This window comes from Panthera uncia, chromosome X, assembly GCF_023721935.1.
Source record: "Panthera uncia isolate 11264 chromosome X, Puncia_PCG_1.0, whole genome shotgun sequence".
Taxonomy (NCBI): Eukaryota; Metazoa; Chordata; class Mammalia; order Carnivora; family Felidae; genus Panthera; species Panthera uncia.
The window spans coordinates 52,772,566-52,791,530 of NC_064817.1; the positions used below are offsets into that span (position 1 = coordinate 52,772,566).

The 18,965-nt window shown below is 49.4% G+C and overlaps 1 protein-coding gene across 2 annotated transcripts in view; it reads left to right on the forward strand.

Annotated features, from left to right (window-relative positions):
* The window catches only part of STARD8 (StAR related lipid transfer domain containing 8), a 46,098-nt gene that overhangs the window by 25,590 nt on the left and 1,543 nt on the right, over nucleotides 1-18,965 (forward strand). For both annotated transcript variants that reach the window (XM_049643897.1, XM_049643898.1), the window contains exons 2-13: nucleotides 6,732-6,803; nucleotides 9,243-9,324; nucleotides 10,294-10,357; nucleotides 11,573-12,969; nucleotides 13,589-13,762; nucleotides 14,748-14,907; nucleotides 15,375-15,573; nucleotides 16,002-16,212; nucleotides 16,736-16,850; nucleotides 17,103-17,327; nucleotides 18,333-18,550; nucleotides 18,651-18,827. In XM_049643897.1, the coding sequence (XP_049499854.1) occupies nucleotides 6,732-6,803; nucleotides 9,243-9,324; nucleotides 10,294-10,357; nucleotides 11,573-12,969; nucleotides 13,589-13,762; nucleotides 14,748-14,907; nucleotides 15,375-15,573; nucleotides 16,002-16,212; nucleotides 16,736-16,850; nucleotides 17,103-17,327; nucleotides 18,333-18,550; nucleotides 18,651-18,827 (3,094 nt within the window). The remainder of the gene's footprint in view (nucleotides 1-6,731; nucleotides 6,804-9,242; nucleotides 9,325-10,293; nucleotides 10,358-11,572; nucleotides 12,970-13,588; nucleotides 13,763-14,747; nucleotides 14,908-15,374; nucleotides 15,574-16,001; nucleotides 16,213-16,735; nucleotides 16,851-17,102; nucleotides 17,328-18,332; nucleotides 18,551-18,650; nucleotides 18,828-18,965) is intronic.

The window sequence follows — 18,965 nt, forward strand, 5'->3', positions numbered from 1 at the left end:
GTTGTTTCCTTTGCTGTGCAGAAGCTTTTTATCTTCATAAGGTCCCAATAGTTCATTTTTGCTTTTAATTCCCTTGCCTTTGGAGATGTGTCAAGTAAGAATTGCTGTGGCTGAGGTCAGAGAGGTTTTTCCCTGCTTTCTCTAGGATTTTGATGGTTTCCTGTCTCACATTCAGGTCCTTCATCCATTTTGAGTTTGTTTTTATGAATGGTGTAAGAAAGTGGTCTAGTTTCATCCTTCTGCATGTTGCTGTCCAGTTCTCCCAGCACCATTTGTTAAAGAGACTGTCTTTTTTCCATTGGATATTCTTTCCTGCTTTGTCAAAGATTAGTTGGCCATACTTTTGTGAGTCTAGTTTGGGGGTTTCTATTCTATTCCATTGGTCTATGTGTCTGTTTTTGTGCCAATTCCATGCTGTCTTGATGATTACAGCTTTGTAGTAGAGGCTAAAGGCTGGGATTGTGATGCCTCCTGCTTTGGTCTTCTTCAAAATTACTTTGGCTATTTGGGGCCTTTTGTGGTTCCATACAAATTTTAAGATTGCTTGTTCTAGCTTCGAGAAGAATGCTGGTGAAATTTTGATTGGGATTGCATTGAATGTGTAGATAGCTTTGGGTAGTATTGACATTTTAACAATATTTATTCTTCCAATCCATGAGCACAGAATGTTTTTCCATTTCTTTATATCTTCTTCAATTACCTTCATAAGCTTTCTATAGTTTTCAGCATACAGATCTTTTACATCTTTGGTTAGGTTTATTCCTAGGTATTTTATGCTTCTTGGTGCAATTGTGAATGGGATCAGTTTCTTTCTTTGTCTTTCTGTTGCTTCATTGTTAGTGTATAAGAATGCAACTGATTTCTGTACATTGATTTTGTATCCTGCGACTTTGCTAAATTCATGTATCAGTTCTAGCAGACTTTTGGTGGAGTCAATTGGATTTTCCATGTATAATATCATGTCATCTGCAAAGAGTGAAAGCTTGAAATAATCTTTGCCAATTTTGATGCCTTTGATTTCCTTTTGTTGTGTGATTGCTGATGCTAGAACTTCCAACACTATGTTAAACAACAGCGGTGAGAGTGGACATCCCTGTCGAGTTCCTGATCTCAGGGAGAAAGCTCTCAGTTTTTCCCCATTGAGGATTATGTTAGCTGTGGGCTTTTCATAAATGGCTTTTATGATGTTTAAGTACGTTCCTTCTATCCCAACTTTCTTGAGGGTTTTTATTAAGAAAGGATGCTGATTTTGTCAAATGCTTTTTCTGCATTGATTGACAGGATCATATGGTTCTTTTCTTTTCTTTTATTAATGTGATGTATCACATTGATTGATTTGCGAATGTTGAACCAGCCCTGCAGCCCAGGAATGAATCCCACTTGATCATGGTGAATAATTCTTTTTATATGCTGTTGAATTCAATTTGCTAGTATCTTATTGAGAATTTTTGCATCCATATTCATCAGGGATATTGGCCTGTGGTTCTCTTTTTTTACCGGGTCTCTGTCTGGTTTAGGAATCAAAGTAATGCTGGTTTCATAGAATGAGTCTGGAAGTTTTCCTTCCCTTTCTATTTCTTGGAATAGCTTGAGAAGGATAGGTATTATTTCTGCTTTAAATGTCTGGTAGAATTTCCCTGGGAAGCCATCCTGGACTGGTCCTGGACTGGTCCTGGACTCTTATTTGCTGGGAGATTTTTGAAAACTGATTCAATTTCTTCGCTGGTTATGCATCTGTTCAAGCTTTCTATTTCTTCCTGTTTGAGTTTTGGGAGTGTGTGGGTGTTTAGGAATTTGTCCATTTCTTCCAGGTTGTCCAGTTTGTTGGCATATAATTTTTCATAGTATTCCCTGATAATTGTTTGTATCTCTGAGGGATTGGTTGTAATAATTCCATTTTCATTCATGATTTTATCTATTTGGGCCATCTCTCTTTTCTTCTTGAGAAGCCTGGCTAGAGGTTTATCAATTTTGTATATTTTTTCAAAAAAACAACTCTTGGTTTCTTTGATCTGCTCTACAGTTTTTTTTTTTAGATTCTATATTGTTTATTTCTACTCTGATCTTTATTATTTCTCTTCTTCTGCTGGGTTTGGGGTGTCTTTGCTGTTCTGCTTCTATTTCCTTTAGGTGTGCTGTTAGATTTTGTCTTTGGGATTTTTCTTGTTTCTTGAGATAGGCCTGGATTGTAATGTATTTTCCTCTCAGGACTGCCTTCACTGGGATGCAGCCACTTTCTAGACCCAGAAGGGAATGCTAGCTGGGCCTCTTTCTCCTGTTTGTCGTTCTTTCTTGGGACCCTTCAGTTAGTTGGGAGTACTTGTACTATGTGTCAAGGATATTTTTCCCCTCTCCAGGATTTTATTTAATGCTCTCAGTAGCTATTACAGGTAGACACAATTGCACCCATTTTACAGTGGGGGAAACTGAGTCTTACAGAGGTTAAACAACTTGCCAAGGTCCGAGAGCTAGTGACTGACAGCACTAGGATTTCAAATCAAGCTTGTAACTCCACTACATCAGGAGGTCAAAAAAAATTTTGGGGACCTGGAGTTTGTTCCTTTGAGTCTAAGCCCTTTGTTTACCTGGCCTCTGAGGGCAAGTGGCATAATGAAATGGGAAAGAGAGAGCTGTAAAGGAAATTAAAAGGTCAGGGTCTCACATGAAAAGACATTTCTCCAAAGAAGACATACAGATGGCCAACAGATGCATGAAAATATGCTCATCATTACTTACTATCAGGGAAATACAAATCAAAACTATAATGAGATATCACCTCACACTGGTCAGAATGGCTAAAATCACCAACATCAGAAACAACAGGTGTTGGTGAGGATGTGGAGAAAGAAGGACCCTCGTGCAGTGTTGGAATGCAGCTACTGGTGCAGCCACTCCGGAAAACCGTATGAAGTTTCCTCAAAAAGTTAGAAATAGAACTACCCCATGATCCAACAAATGCACTACTATTTACCCAAAGAATACAAAAACACTAATTCAAAAGAATATGTGCACCCCTCTGTTTATGGCAGCATTGTTTATAATAGCCAAGATAATGGAAGTATCCCATGTTCATCAATCGATGAATGGGTAAAGATGTGGTGGTGTGTGTGTGTGTGTGTGTATGTGTGTATAGCGCACACACATACACACACACACAATGGAATATTAGTGATCAAAAAGAATGAAATCTTACCATTTGCAATGACATGGATGGAGCTGGAGAGCATTATGCTAAACAAAATAAGTCAGATAAAGACAAATACCATATGATTTCACTCATATGTGGAAGTTAGGAAACAACAAAGGAGCAAAGGGAAAGAGAGAGAAAGTGCAAGAGAGCATGCACACAAGAAATAGACTCTTAAAATACAGAGAACAAACTGATGGTTACCAGAGGGGAGTTGGTCAGGGGATGGGTGAAATAAGGGGTGGGGATTAAGGAGTGTATTTGTGATGAGCACCAGGTGATGTATGGAATTGTTGACTCATCATATTGTACACCTGAAACTAAAATAACACTGTATGTTAAATAACTGGAATTAAAACAAAAACTTAAAAAAAAATAAAAGATTAGGATCATAGTCTCAGCTGTGACATGTAACTGTGGGAATTGGGAAAGTTCCTCGGGACTCAATATGCCCCATATTATAGCTTTTTAAAAGTGCTGACGTGGAAACCCCCACCATAGACCAATTAAATCAGCCTCTGAGGATGGGATCCCAGGGAATTGGTCTTTTTTAAGCTTCCTAGCTGATTTTAACGTGCATCCCAGGGTGAAAATCCTTCAGCTAGGAATATAGGCCAGTGCTTCTCAAACTTTAATGTGCATGCAAATAAACTCAGGATGTAGTTAAATATAGATTCTGATTCAGTAGGTCTGGAATTCTGCGTTTCTAACAAGCTCCCTGGTGATGCTGATGCTGCTGGTCCAGAGATCACAGAGTAGTAGCGGGATAGAGGGCTCTAGGTAAAAGCAAAAGAACTTGGTGCCCACTCAGGTGCGCTGGTTTCCTTCCCACCAACCCTGGCTAGGGCCAATGCCTAGCGTTAGAGGAGCAGGCGGCTCACCACTCTCCTGTGGGCTCTGCCTCTGTGGCTCTGGTAGATGGTGCATATGTGTAAGATGCGGGACTTTTGGGGCGCCTGGGTGGCTCAGTCGGTTAAGCGTCCGACTTCGGCTCAGGTCACGATCTTGTGGTCCGTGAGTTCGAGCCCCACGTCGGGCTCTGGGCTGATGGCTCAGAGCCTGGAGCCTGCTTCCGATTCTGTGTCTCCCTCTCTCTCTGCCTCTCCCCCGTTCATGCTCTGTCTCTCTCTGTCTCAAAAATAATAAAATAAACATTAAAAAAATGAGTTTTAAGATGCGGGACTTTCTTACTGCACTCTCTCAACTTCTTCAGGCTTAAGAAGGACCTCAGGACTAATGGGCAGGCAGGTACCTCTCTCCTTCCCTTTCCTCTTTGTTCTGCCTGTAGCCACGAATGGCTAAGGGCTGCAGTGGACTTCAAGGGTGTGTTCTTGGCATGCAGGCCTAACCCTGGGGATTAGCTTTCCTACCTGGGGTGGCCATAGCAGACTCATGGCCCTTTAAGGGTCACTATTTCTTTCTGTGCCTGTTCCTGCCTTTCTGGGAACTATCAGGTCCTTTCTTTGGTACCTTCTCTTCATCCTAATCATGGGAAAGCAGAGCTGGCTGCTAGGAGGGGCTCTGAGGATGGAGAAGGGCCTTCTTCTGGGGGTGTGGTAGGATCAGGAGACAGGGAGGTGGTAGTGGCAGCTGGCTAAGCTGTTTTAGCAGCAAAACCAGGTACCTCGGATGCTTCCTGGGCTGGTGTGAGGTCCCTTCCAACAGCTCTTACCACAGTTCCCCCACACCACCAATTGCCTGGAGACCTGTATCCTCTGTTAGGCCTGCACTGCACCCTGTCAGAGGGTCTGAGGTACTGTTAGCTAAGCTCTGTGGGAACAAACACTTTCCAGTACCTCTCTGAAGTCTGGATGATTCCTAGATCTTTATCATAGGTTAGAAAGTTGCAGTAACAAGAAACATGGACACATACACACACCATTCAAGTGCTGCACAGACTGAGGGGGCCTATAGGGTGTGTGTGTACAGGTGCACCATCTCATACCAATCTTCACGGATCACGGACATGAGCAAACTTGGCTACAGCTATGTGCTGAGGCAGATGCTGGGGTGGCACTGACCTGATGCACTCACTCTGGGAAATGCCCAGATGTCATCTCCGCCCCACTCCTGTTTGCCCCAAAAGCCTTCAGGGGCTCCAGGGGCTCCAGAACCTTCTCTTCTCCCCCCTCAAATCCTCATCAGTTTGTGGCCCTTGAGAAGCTTATTGTTTTTTCTCATCAACTTCGATCTTCCTGTATTCTTCCCTCTGTTGTCTACCTACCCGCATCCTCTGAAATGTTGTTTTGTCTTTTAACTTCTCAGTCTCAGCTGCCAGGATCTCATCCTGGATTTTCCTGTAGAAGAGCACTGGAAAGAAAGAGCTCTTCCTGTCTCGGAAAAACCCCACCAGTCTCCTCGGAGTTGCCTGGAGACAAGCGCTAAGGAAGTCAAGGAGATGTTGGGAGTATGACTCTGTAGCCAGAGCAGCTCTGCTGAGCCACCAGCCTACCCCACCCTCCAACCCCACAGTGCCTTGTCCTATAGTCCCAGCCCCACTGCTCCCTGGCAGTGCTTGGGGTAGGAAACAGATGGCTGCCTGGGTAGTCCCAGGCATTGCTGCTGGCACTCAGCCTATCCTTGCCAGGAGGGCTCCTTTAGTCCAGCTGCATGTCTCCACTGAGGCTGGCAGAGGTGCTGGGCACTCCCAGAGCAGAGGTGGGAGGCTAACCCAGCCAATGTCCTCCAAGATTCCCAAAGGTACCACTGTGTCATCATGACAGTCAGCACTGGATTATGCCACATAGATCTAGCCACAAGGGAGAGCTGGAGCAGTCTTGGGAGGTTCCCTGGGAAAGGAGGGCTGTAAATCCATGAGTGATGGGGAAGAGTAAGCACTGGGGAAGCTGCCATGTCAGAAAGGTAGGGGCCCTGAGTGGGAGGGAGACTGAGTTTTAACTCTGGCCCCAGCACTGCTCCCTTGGTCAGCTGTGAGACTGTGGATGACTTTTTCCTTTCTGAACCTGTCTGGAGATCTATAAAATGTAGATAGTAAAACCTCTTTCACAGCTTATTGTGTGTGTTAAGTGAGATTTCGTTATCAAAGTGCTAGGGAATGTGAGGTATGATGGTGGGAAAAAGAATGATAATCGTTGAACATTTTGTATCCCTAGCTGGACTAGGATGGTCTACCCAGGGTCATGGAAGGGGATGTCGCCCTGAAGAAGGGGAAGGTGAAGACACAGCTATGGCTTCCTCCCCCAGCAGTACTCCTTGACTTCAGACTTTCCTGAGAGTTGCTCCTGCTCGTGGGTTCTGTTCTTGGGCAGGGGCAGGAGAGCAAGAGGGGTATTGAGACAAGCAGGGGAATGAGGCTCAAGAATGGCCTCACAGGACATACAGAGGGTAGGGTATGGGGAACAGGGAAAACTCTTGCTGGTTGTGATATGGAACAAATAAGCCAGCCCCCTCCTTGCTTTTCTTGCCATTTCCAGATCATGGGAACTAGAGGTGCTTGTCTGCTGGAAATAAGGCAGCATACACCCAGGATGGCTCAGTGCCAGCACCCACCTAGACCCATTTCTCTCCTTCTGTTCCGTTTTAGAAGTTGAGGCCAAAAGAGCATGCAAGTGGCTCCGAGCAACAGGATTCCCTCAATATGCTCAGCTTTTTGAAGGTAAGGATACTCAGCTGCTCCCCCTCCTTTACCCCAAAACTTGCCATATCCCTCTGTTTCTCATCTGTAAAATGGTGCCAATCAGATCCTTTCTCCAACCACACAGGAAGCTGTGGACCTTGGCCCTCCTCCTACAGTTACATCATCATGTCTACTGGGTCACTTCGGCTCTCATAAGTTCTGGTGTCACCCATGTTTTGACCAGGGCCCCTGCACTGTACCAGTTCTGAGGATGCCACTGGCATAGATGCAATGTGGAGGGTGCATCCTGGTGTCCCCGACCTCATCTCCACTTCCCCATGGACTCACTTCTCTGTTTCCTTCATTTTTCTGTTTTTCTTTAGTGTTGTCTATACTTTCTATTTCTGCTTTCCTTCTTCTTCTCACACTCCCCACTGTACTCTGCCTTCAACCCCACCTTGCCAATAAAACAATCCTTGTCCAGGTCACCATTGACCTCCATGTGATCAAGTTCACTAGTCACTTCCCAGTCCTTACTTAATCTCTCAATAGCATTCAGTGCCGCTGGCCACTCACTTCGGCTTCTAGAACACTCACCTGTCTTTGCTGTCTCTCTAGATGCTGCTCTTAGTCTTCTTATAGAGGACTCTGCTTTCTCTAACTGATATCTAAATGTTGGAGTGTCCCAAAGCACAATCTTGGTCCCTCTTCCCTCTCAACATTTCTTTCCCAGGAGATCTTTCTCCAAGTACCATCTATATTCTGGTAACTCTCAAATATTTCTGTCAGACCTCATTCCCAAGCTCAAGATTCATCTTTTCAGCCAGCAGTTAAGTATCTCCTTGGATGTCTGACAGACATCTCAAATGTAACAGGTCTAAATTCCAACTCCTGAGAGCACCGCTGTCCACTCAAGCCCTGCATCCAGAAATCACCCTTGATTCCTCTTTTCTTTCATATTCTATATCTAATCCTTCAGCAAGTCCCTCCTCCCTCCACGGTATGTCTCGGATCAGTCTAGTTCCTGCCATCTTTACTGCCGCATCCTGTGTGACCTGCCATCACTGCTCACCTGCCAAAGTGCACCAGCCTTCTTCCTTTGCTACCTCCTCTATTCCTTTTGAGAAAAAAATTTAAGTTTGTTTGTTTAGAGACAGAGAGAGCAAGAGCAGGGGAGGGGAAGAGAGAGAATCCTAAGCAGGCTCTGCGCTGTTGGCACAGAGCCCAACATGGGGCTTGAACTCATGAACTGTGAAATCATGACCTGAGCCGAAACCAAAAGTTGGCAGCTTAACCTACTGAGCCACTCAGGTGTCCCCTTTCTCTTCTCTAAAATGCACAGAAGCCAGAAGGACCTTGTGAGCCTTGGGCCTCACTTTGTCACTTCTGTGTTCTGTCACTCCTCTGATGGTTTCCCAGCACACTCAGAATGAGGCAAGCTCACATGTTTTATTATGACTGACAAGACTACATCACTCAACTGCCGTTTACTCCTCTTCCCTTTTCTCACTACATTCCAGGCTCCTTTCTTGCTCACTTGCTCACCATGTTTTTTCCTCACTCAACACCTTAATGTTGGTCCTGCCTGGAGCCCTCTTCCCAGGCTCTTGGCATGACCAGCCTCCTCTTGTTCTTCAGGATTCAGTTCAGAGGTCACCACCTCAGAAAGGCCTCTGTTGACCACCTCTCTATGAGTAGCCCCCACCCCTTCAGCCTCTCCTTACCCCATCACCCTGTCTAATGTCTTTCATGGCATTCAGAGCCATATTATCTTGTTTCACACATTGCTTATTGTCTGTTGTCCCCATTAGAGTGTAAACTCCGTGAAGGCAGGATCATTTTTATCTCGTTTGCTGTTGTAGCCCCAGCATCTGGCACCAAGTAGATGCATGATTAATATTAGTTAAATGAATAAATGGGCTTGCTTTACCAGTAAGACAGAGAGAGGTATGGGATTTCCTGGATGCTCTGTCCTCTTACTGCACCTTCTTCTCTCTCCTCTCCTTCCTAAATCCCAAGGAGTGGGCTCCCCTGCTTTGAGCAGTAAGAGGAAATGAGGTGGGGTTTAGTTGCACACTGTCCTTTCTGTCTTCACTCTCTTCCTGATCCCCCCAGTTCATCTTGGGGCAGGGAGGAGTTTCCTTGTCTTAGTACCCAGGATTCAAAGGGGACTGGGCGAGCCCAGCTTGGCTCCTGGCAGCCACCCAAGGCCTCAGGCCTGCCATCTCCCATGGACCTGTATTATTGTTGGGTCCTCTTATCCAGCTCAACCCTCCTTTCCTTCAACCCTGAACTTGTCCCCAATGGTCAGCCTGAGTTCCCCGGGCCCCTTCTTTACTCCAGGCTTGCTCCTTTTGCTCAGCTTTTGCTTTCCTGCCTCCTCCCTTCCCTGCCCCTCCTTTGCAACTCAAGGGCTGCTGGCACTGAGTTTCTGACCATACCACCCTCAACTCATCTTGGCTTTTCTCTGCCGTACAGAAGGTCTGTTTCCCCTGGATATTGGCTCTGTGAAGAAGGACCACGGTTTTCTGGACGAGGACTCTTTGGGGGCCCTGTGCAGGTAGGGAGCACTAAGGGCCAGGCCTGGGAGGTCAGGGCCTTTCTTGGAGCTTCTTCATGGAAAGAAACAATCCCTGTCCCCTCTAACAGAGGAGGAGCCCAACCTGTAACAAAGCTCATCTGGTACAGTCACACTGCTCACTCTGTCTTCTGTGTCTGTGACACCTCACCACCCAGGCACTCTAGCTGGAAAGTCAAAATCTGGTGTTGATTCTTTTCTCCCTTCAGTTAGATTCCTGAGACATTCTTCTGATTTTCCCCTTCTCTGCTTACACTGGTTTGGGCCTTGTTTGAGGCCAAACCATGACTTTTTGGATCCATTACAGTAGCCAACTAACTGGCCTTCCTGCCATGTCCCTCTGCACCTTGATCCAGCCTCTTTACAGCCACTAGATTCAGTTTCCAAGCAGGAACTCCTCTGCTTAGAGTGTGTAACTGCCTGCAAAGAAAAGTGAAGCTTTTTTAGCATGAGGCACCTTTGCAGTATGGCTTTGACAGACCTTATCAGCCTCAATCTCCTCTGTCACACCAGTACTGGTCAGTTTACTCTTTCCCTCTCTACCTTGTCACAGCCTCTTGTGGAAGCCCAGGATAAGAGTCCCTGTTTTCTTTCCCTTCCAGAAACCCATTTCTGACCACCAGGAAGCCTTCTCTGACCACCCACCCCCTCTTCATGGAAGTTCCTTGTCCCACTCTCTGTGTGCCTGTTGTGTCTTCTGTCTAAGTTCCTGAACTTGTGCTGTCTCTCTAGTGGTTTATTACACATATGTAAGCTTCCAGAGGACAGAAGCCATAATTTTCCTAGCATTGTGTCTGGCACTGAAACCTTCATGAGCACTGGATCTTGGGAGAGGTTTTGATAGCTTGAGCATGTAGAGTAGTGGATGGCATCATGGGACTGTTTCAATAGATTATGCCCTGCAAACTTGGGTTGGGACCCTTGGGTGAACACTGCTTCATTTCCTTATAGAAAGCTGATGACCTTGAACAATTGTGCCTCGATGAAACTGGAAGTTAATTTTCAATGCAAGCAGGTGAGTCATGGCAAGGGTGGGGTCTGGGGTCTTGTGGCACCGTGGGGAACCCAGGATATACACAGACCATTTGCAAAACTAGATCCAGTGTCCTGGGTGTCTGGGATGTACAGAGCAGTGCCTTGCCCTAACCTGAGAGTGAGGTATAGGGGGCTCTTATGAGCCTGATGGGTTTGGGCAAGCTTGGTCTAGAGTTTAGAGTGTGAAAATAAGTACCGTGGCCACACCCACCTCCCTCAGCACACCTCTCCACACTGAGTTTACTAATAACTTGACCTAGTGATTGCCCTTCCTCAGGGAAATCTATCTGCCTCCACTACTTGCTTTGTGATGGTGAGAATTCCTTCACTAGACAGCAGAGACAGAATAATGTGGTGGAAAAATCATGGCCTATATGATCTTAGAAGTCAAGATCCCCAACTGTGTCCACAGGAGGTCTTACACCCCTGAGCCTCGTTTTTCCCATCTCTAAACTCAAGAGGCCTTTCTGACTCTGCCAATGTGGGACTGCAGAAACCGAGAGGACTCTTAGTCCACATGTAGCGCTGGAATGCTGGCCTGATGACCTCATCTTTCCAGGGGGTCAGGCTTTGTTAGTTTCCTCTGAAGCTTTCTCCACCAGAGGTCTGGAGCCAGGAGGGTCAGCTAAGCAGCCAGAGCCCTGGCCTGGGAAGCAGGAAACCCCTGGGGCCTGATCCCACCTCTGCCACTGACTACTCAGTGGCCTTGAGCAAGCCTCTTTCCCTCTCTGGGCCTTGATTTCCCCATATTGCAAAATAGAAAATTAGAAAATCTAAAATCTCCTTTCAGTTCTGGCATTCTGTGATTCCAATCTAAGACTATAGCCTAGAGACTTGGGAGGCTGCTGAGGACAGGTCAAGACACCTGGATTCTAACCCTGGCTCTGTCACTGGCTTACTACATGACATTGGATGACCTTAGGCAAATGACTTCTCATTTGTGGGTCTTAGTTTCCCTATCTGTAAAATGAGGAAGGATTAGATTAATTCGATGACCATTACCATCCATCTGGGCTCTGTCTCTGACTCCTGGCTTACTCCGGTACTCCAGAGCCAGCTCCACATCTAGGACATGTCTTGAGTCAGAAAGTGGCGCCCTTTATCTCAAGGTCCTCTAAGAGTTTGGAGGCAGGGAGTGGAGTACAAACAAGCATTTGAGGACTATTCTGACCTGACCCTGTGGCTCCCTCCCCAGAATGAAGACTCAGAAGAGGAAGAGCAGTGTACCATCAGCAACCACTGGGCTTTCAAGCGTGAAAGTAAATGTTGGCCTCATGTAGGCTCCTCTGACCTACTGGCCCCACCAAGCCCTGGCCTGCCAGTGACCTCCAGCTGTGAGAGTGTCCTCACTGAGCTTAGTGCCACTTCCCTGCCAGCTATCACCGTGAGCCTATTGCCCGAGCCAGCAGACCTGCCCTTGCTAAGCTGTGCCCCCAGACCAAATGACCAGCCATTCCTCAGCCCCACCCAGGGCCGAGAGGGTCTCCAGGACAAAGCCAAGAAGCGCCGTTCTCGTAGCTTCCTTAAGCACCTTGATTCTCTGAGGCGGAAGGAAAAGGGTGGCAGCCAGCAAACAGAGCCTGAGCATAGCCCAGCCACCTCAAAGAAGACCACCAAAGCCTCCTCTTTCTGCAGTCGCCGTGGCTTCCTCTCAGCTGGATTCTACAGGGCCAAGAATAGGACAGCCACCTCAGCTGGTGACAGTGGCACTAAGGCTCAGAGGGCTTGGGAAGCCTGGCCTGTGGCCATGTTTCAGCATCCTCAGCGGGTGCACCGGGGTGGCTGCCTCGTGCATGTGCCCAGGGACTACAAACCAGGCACATTCCCTCGCTCCCTGTCCATTGAGAGCCTATTTCCTGAGGATGGACACCGCCTGGCAGATTGGCAGCCAGGTAGGCCCTGGGGCTATGAAGGGCGCCGAGGCTCCTGTGGCTCCACAGGCAGCCATGCCAGCACCTATGACAACATGCCTGAGCTATACCCAGCTGAGCCTGTACTGGCTGGGGCTGAAGCTGAAGATGAGGAGGGTGGGGGCAACTACGCCCACCTAGATGACATTCTCCAGCATGTGTGGGGGCTGCAGCAACGGGTAGAGCTCTGGTCTCAGGCCATCTACCCAGACCTGGGGACTAGAGATAAGGAAGAGGAAGAAGAGGAGGAGGTCACTTCATCAGTAAAAGTAGCCACAGTTGAGGTTGAAAGGCAGGCTGAGTCTCTGGCCCAGTCAGAGGCTCTGACCCATAGAGAGTCCTCAGCTCTGGGCCAGGCTGATGTTCATCCAGTAGTCCCAGCTCAGGTTCAGGCTCAGGCTCAGGCTGAGCCCCTGGAACAGGCACAGGCCGAGGCCCCACGCCCAACCCAGGATAATGAGCAGGAGGCAAATTCAGGTGGGGAACCAACCTCTGCCTCCAGCCTGTCTGTGGAAGAAGGACACTCCATTTCTAACACTGTGGCCTCCTCCAGTGAACTGGACAGTAGTGGAAACTCTGTGAATGAGGCTGAGGCTGCAGGCTCACCAGCTGGACTTCAGGCATCAGCACCACGTGAACGACGAGATTCAGGCGTTGGGGCCTCACTGACTAGACCGTGCAGGTGGGAGTTTTGAGTAAGGGTGGGGACAGAGGACTCTGTTGTGTCTCTTTGTCCTGCTCCCCATCCTTCATCCTCCCTTTCTTCTTTCCCCTCTCTCCCATCCCTCCCTCTCTCCTCTACACAACTCTTTTTCAAGGCACTTCTTAGTGCCCAGGCCCAGGGACAGGTTCTTGATTGCCTCCAGGTTAAGTTCAGGGCTTACCTCTGCTATGGCCTTGAACAAATTCTAGCTCCACTTTGGGCATTTTTTTCCCCATGAGTAAATCATAGGTGTTAGAGGACATGGTCTCTGGTCCCCAGCTTTACCATTCTGGGCTCTCAGAACAGCCCTTACACTGCAGTCTTGGAGGGATAAGGGGCTGGTACTGCTTGCTGGCACTAGATGGGTCTGAGCTCTGTGCCACCCTCCCTGATAGCTTCTTGGCCACTTGGCAGCCCTGGAAACTAAAATTAAGGTTTTCCACCCTGGGACCCAGTAGCAATGCTGACAGTAGTCACATCTCCCTCCCTGCATTTGTTTTCTTTGGGGAGAATAAAGGGATCAGAAGAAGTCATCGTTTCCTAAGGCTTATCCAAACCTGCTCCTCTGGCCCTTCTGCACTCCCTCATCTTTCACCAGGAAGCTCCGTTGGCACAGCTTCCAGAACTCCCACCGGCCTAGCCTCAACTCAGAGTCACTGGAGATCAACCGGCAGTTTGCTGGCCAGATCCACCTCCTGCACAAGGGCTCACTGCTGCGGCTCACTGCCTTCATGGAGAAGTACACTGTGCCCCACAAACCAGGATGGGTCTGGTGAGTGCTCCTGGGCCATGGTGTGTGGGGAGCTTCTCATCCAGGTGCTGGCCCCCTCCCTGCCCCCACTCCAGGACCCTGGAAGGGTCATCCCCTGAAGGTGGGTGCAAGCAGGTGGAGCCCAGAAGCCAACAGTGTTGGGAAGCTGGAGGGGCCATGGCCTGAGAGGTCAGCATGGCTTGCATATGTCTGTGGGGGATGCTCATAGGACATGCATGAGTGTGTGCCATGTGTGAGGAGGAGTGGTGGTAGTGGACCTTAGGTCCTTGAGCTGTAACTCCTCCATCCCAATTTCCAGGCTGTTACCAGTGAGATTGTCTTAAAATACATCTTTGGTTGCTGCTCTCCTGATAAACACCCTTCTGTCCCCTGCCCCCCGCCCCTCAACTGCCAAAGAATAGGGCCTAGCTTCCTTCCCATGATGATCCTTTCATGTTCCGGCCCTGCCCTTGCTGTTGGGTTCTCTAGCCTGCCACTCTCAAGCACTACCATCATATAGGCCACTGAAGTTGTTGCCCTTCCCTGAATGTGCTATACTCTTTTTTCCTACCTCTTTGCCTTTGTCCATGCTGTTCTCTCTGCCTGGAATGCCTTTTCCCCATTTCTCCTCTGGGAAAACACCTACCTATCCCTCATGAGCCTGCTGAATTTCCACATCCTCCCTGAAGCCTTCTCTGATCCACTAGGTATAGTTCCCCTTCCTCATGGGTCTTCCCCTAAGTTCTTGGTCCACTCCTGGCCACATATATTGTCATTGCCTGTTGACACAGTTATTTCCTTAACGAGACAGAGAGCTCCTTGTATTCCTCTGTGACTCCCGTGGGCCAGGCCCACAGCAGGTGCTCAGTGAATGTTGACTCTGGCGATGTGGTGTGTTTTTTACTCCCCTCACCCCTGCCTGAGCCCCCTGAGACTGCAGAGTCTCCAAGCTGTGTCTGGGCCTACCCCACACCCCTCACAGATCTCTTGTCATTCCCCCAAACAGGTCAGTGCCCAAGTTCATGAAAAGGAGTAAGACCCCAGACTACCGGGGCCAGCACGTGTTTGGGGTGCCACCCCTCATCCACGTGCAGCGCACAGGCCAGCCACTGCCACAGAGCATTCAGCAAGCCATGCGCTACTTGCGCAGCCAGTGCCTGGACCAGGTGAGCCCTGCCAGGGAACCTACAGAGAAATGACACTGGGGAAGAAATCCAAGGCTGAGGAATTTGGTGGGGAGCTGCTATGGCCTTTCTGGCCCACTAGAGACCTTTCTGAGCCTTAGGAAGGCCCAGCAAGGATGGAGCTGAAGCTCCTCTCAGCCAAGCTCTCTGCCAGCTTATTTCCAGCCCAGGCACCGTAAGCCCCATCTTTAGGAGCCTGCCTTAGGTCCCTCTCTTCCTGCTCATTCCCACTAAAACCATATTTCTTCTTGACCCTAAGGCTATAAAAATGCTTCTCTTTGGTTTTGCCATTTTTCTTCTACCCTGCCCAGCAGGAAACCTTCCAGGCTTGGAAGTCTCTAGGGTGCCCTACTCTCCTGACACCTGATCCAGGGCTGGCCTCATAATCTTCCTCCCCACCCCACCCTTGTCCTGCATGTCTCCCTCCCTCCCTTCCCTGCATGGGCCAGGTGGGGATCTTCCGCAAGTCTGGGGTGAAGTCCAGGATCCAGAACCTGCGCCAAATGAATGAGACCTCCCCTGACAATGTTTGCTATGAGGGCCAGTCGGCCTATGATGTGGCTGACCTGCTGAAGCAGTATTTCCGGGACCTACCAGAGCCTATCTTCACCAGCAAGCTCACCACCACTTTCCTGCAGATCTACCAGCGTGAGTCACCTGCACCTGTCCCCAGCAACCTGCCCCATTCTCAATCTCTCCAAATCCTGGGGCTTGTGAAAGCTAAACCTGGTGTGAGCAAATCTAGCCACATCCATGAGCTCATTGGAAGATTTGCTATCCAGAGTTGGAAAGGCCCTTGGAGGGAGATCATGTTCTATTCCCCAAACCCATTATATGGAAAGATAGACTGAGGCCTTGAGGAAAGGCCGGGGCTTACCTAAGGTGACATTGTATATTAGAGTGGGGCTTTATCCCCTCTTTTACCCAGAGACATCCCAGAGCCCATCTTTACCCTTTCCTTTCACTGACTGACTTCCCTTGGGACTGCTGTGCCCTCTGAATTCCTAGAAGCAGGAGACTTGCTGCCAGAAGCTCTAGGGGAATAAGAAAGCTGTTCTGCCATTCCTTCCTCACAGTCCTCCCCAAGGATCAATGGTTGGCAGCAGCACAAGCCGCCACCTTGTTGCTCCCCGATGAGAACCGAGAGGTCCTACAGACCCTGCTCTATTTCCTAAGTGACATTGCCTCTGCTGAAGAAAACCAGATGACAGCTGGCAACCTAGCAGTGTGCCTGGCACCTTCCATCTTCCATCTCAACGTCTCCAAGAAGGATGGCACCTCACCCAGGTGAAACATGGCAGTGTGTGGCAGGGCCAGGCAGGGAGGGTTTGGGCCTCCTTGGACTGTTGGTCCTTGATGGCTGGTCCTACAGTTCCCCAGCATCACCACAAGGGGTCAGCCTGACAGTTCAGGGGCCTGAAACTGGTTGGATGTTTTGAAGCAGGGCTTTCTAAACAAATTCTTTTTTTTTTTTTAATTTTTTTTAACGTTTATTTATTTTTGAGACAGAGAGAGACAGCATGTGAACAGGGGAGGGGCAGAGAGAGAGGGAGACAGAGAATCCGAAACAGGCTCCAGGCTCTGAGCTGTCAGCACAGAGCCCGATGCGGGGCTCGAACTCACAGACCGCGAGATCATGACCTGAGCCGAAGTCAGACACTTAACCGACCGAGCCACCCAGGCACCCCCTGAAGCAGGGCTTTCTAAAGAGCAGCAGGTTGTTTTGTGTTTAGGGGAGCTAGAAGCCAACCAGTCAGCCATCTTGTCTTGTGCCCACGTGCCATCCTCTCCTCCCTGCCCTTCCCTCTAGGATCAGGAACAAACGCAGCATGGTTGGCCGGCCAGGCCCTAGGGACCTGAGTGAGAACATGGCTGCTACTCAGGGCCTATCACACATGATCAATGACTGTAAGAAACTTTTCCAAGTGAGTAACTCTAGGCCCACACCTGGGGGAACTATCAGGCCAGAGATTTTTACCCCAAGTCAGGGGTAAGGGCCCAACTTGATGCATGCCCAACTTCCAACTCTTTTCTTATAAGGTTTCTCATCTATCTCACTGCAGTAGTCAGGCTTCTCTACCCCCGTAACATGGACCTGAAAGATCCCATGGGCTCTGGGAATGATGGTCTCTCACCCCATTTCTCCCCATGGCCCTAGTGTATGTGTGCTCTCCCAGGTTCCCCAGGACATGGTGCTGCAACTGTGTGGTTCCTACAGTGCAGCTGAGCTCAGCTCTCCTGGCCCAGCTCTGGCTGAGCTGCGGCAGGCCCAAGCTGCAGGCATGAGCCTGAGCCTCTACATGGAAGAAAGTGTCCAAGAGCTGCTGCGTGATGCTGCTGAGCGCTTCAAGGGCTGGATGAGTATGCCAGGGCCCCAGCACACGGAGCTGGCTTGCCGGAAAGTGAGTAGCACGCTGCCCATGGCTGCCATGGGGCTGGGAGAGGGCGTGGTGCATGCAGGGGAGGCCAAGAATCCCAAACAAAGGAGCTCCCCAGCCAGTGTCACTGTGCCTCAGCTTGATCCTGGAAGGTGTAAGCCAGCAAAGCAAGTTCCTTAAGGAGTCAAGAACCAAATGAGACCAGGGGCCCTCATTTGGGCATTGCCTGCCAGAATTCCTATACCAAATCTCCATTCCAGACAGGTCACTATTTGCAGAGCCTCACCTCCAGTATCTTTCTGCACCATGGTCATGCTGAGCTCCTTACACTTCCACCTTTGTGCTTCTGCCCCTGCTTTCCTGCTGCCTGGACTGACCTTCCCCAAGCATTAAATTTCCCAAGCCACTTTTAGCCTTGACTTGATATGCACTCTCCTTCATTCAGAGCCTACTGTCATGTCCCAAACTGGAGATGACTTCTCTCTGTCCTCCTCTTGGCACTAGCCATCTTCTTTCTTGGATTCTGATTACAAGTAAGACTGCAAGCCTGAGGTTTGCCATGTATAAACCCATCTAAAATCTCCCTTACGGGATCGGGATGAGAAGCTCGCGCAGTGCCTGGCACATAAGAAAGACTCACTAAGTGACAGCTTTGATTGCTGTGCCCATGTTCTACTTCCTGCACTAGATGGTGAGTTCCTTGAGGATGATCACCATCTTCTCTTCCTGTTCACTTCTAGAAATTCCAAGCTCTGAGTCCATTTCGTGGTAGAGCCTACTAGGCCCCAGAGAACTTGTGTCTCGTCATCTCTTTGTGCTTTTGACAAGGTGGAGAAGCAGACGTCCAAAGAGGAGAGAGAGTACAGGGAACACAGGGAAGGCCTGTCTGGATCTGGCTGGGGTTAGCACAGTAGCCCTGCAACCTTCCCTTTTCAGGGGCTAAAGTGAGAGCAGGCTGGAACTGGGGGGTGGAGTGGTTGTTCTCCAGCTCTGACAGTTGTCCCCTGTCCCCACTCCTGTGGCTCCCAGGTGTCCGATGGGCATCCCCTGCGTGTGTGGAAGGTGTCCACAGAGGTAGCAGCCCCTCCAGCTGTAGTGCTGCACCGTGTTCTGCGGGAGCGGGCCCTCTGGGATGAGGACCTGCTGCGGGCCCAGGTGTTGGAAGCCCTGATGCCGGGTGTGGAGCTGTACCACTATGTCACTGACAGCATGGCACCCCATCCTTGCCGCGACTTTGTGGTGCTCCGGTGAGGGCTTCTGGTTGTCATCCTTGATGCGCTTGGGGAACAGGGAGGTGGAGTGGGAACAGACACCAGGAATGTGAACGTATGTGTCTCTTCCCCACAGGATGTGGCGCTCCGACCTGCCCCGTGGTGGCTGTCTGCTTGTCTCCCAGTCCCTGGATCCTGAGCAACCTGTGCCAGAGTCAGGGGTGAGGGCCATGATGCTCACTTCCCAGTACCTCATGGAGCCTTGTGGCTTGGGCCGCTCCCGGCTCACTCACATCTGCCGTGCTGATCTCAGGTACCAGGCCCCTTTAGCCCTGGCACTCCCCCCACCTCTGCCCCATGCCATTGATCCCGGGAGGCTGGGGGAAAGCCCTTTCTTCCTCCTGGGAAGGGCTCCAGGGAAGAACCCATAGCTCATGCCGGCCTACTTCTA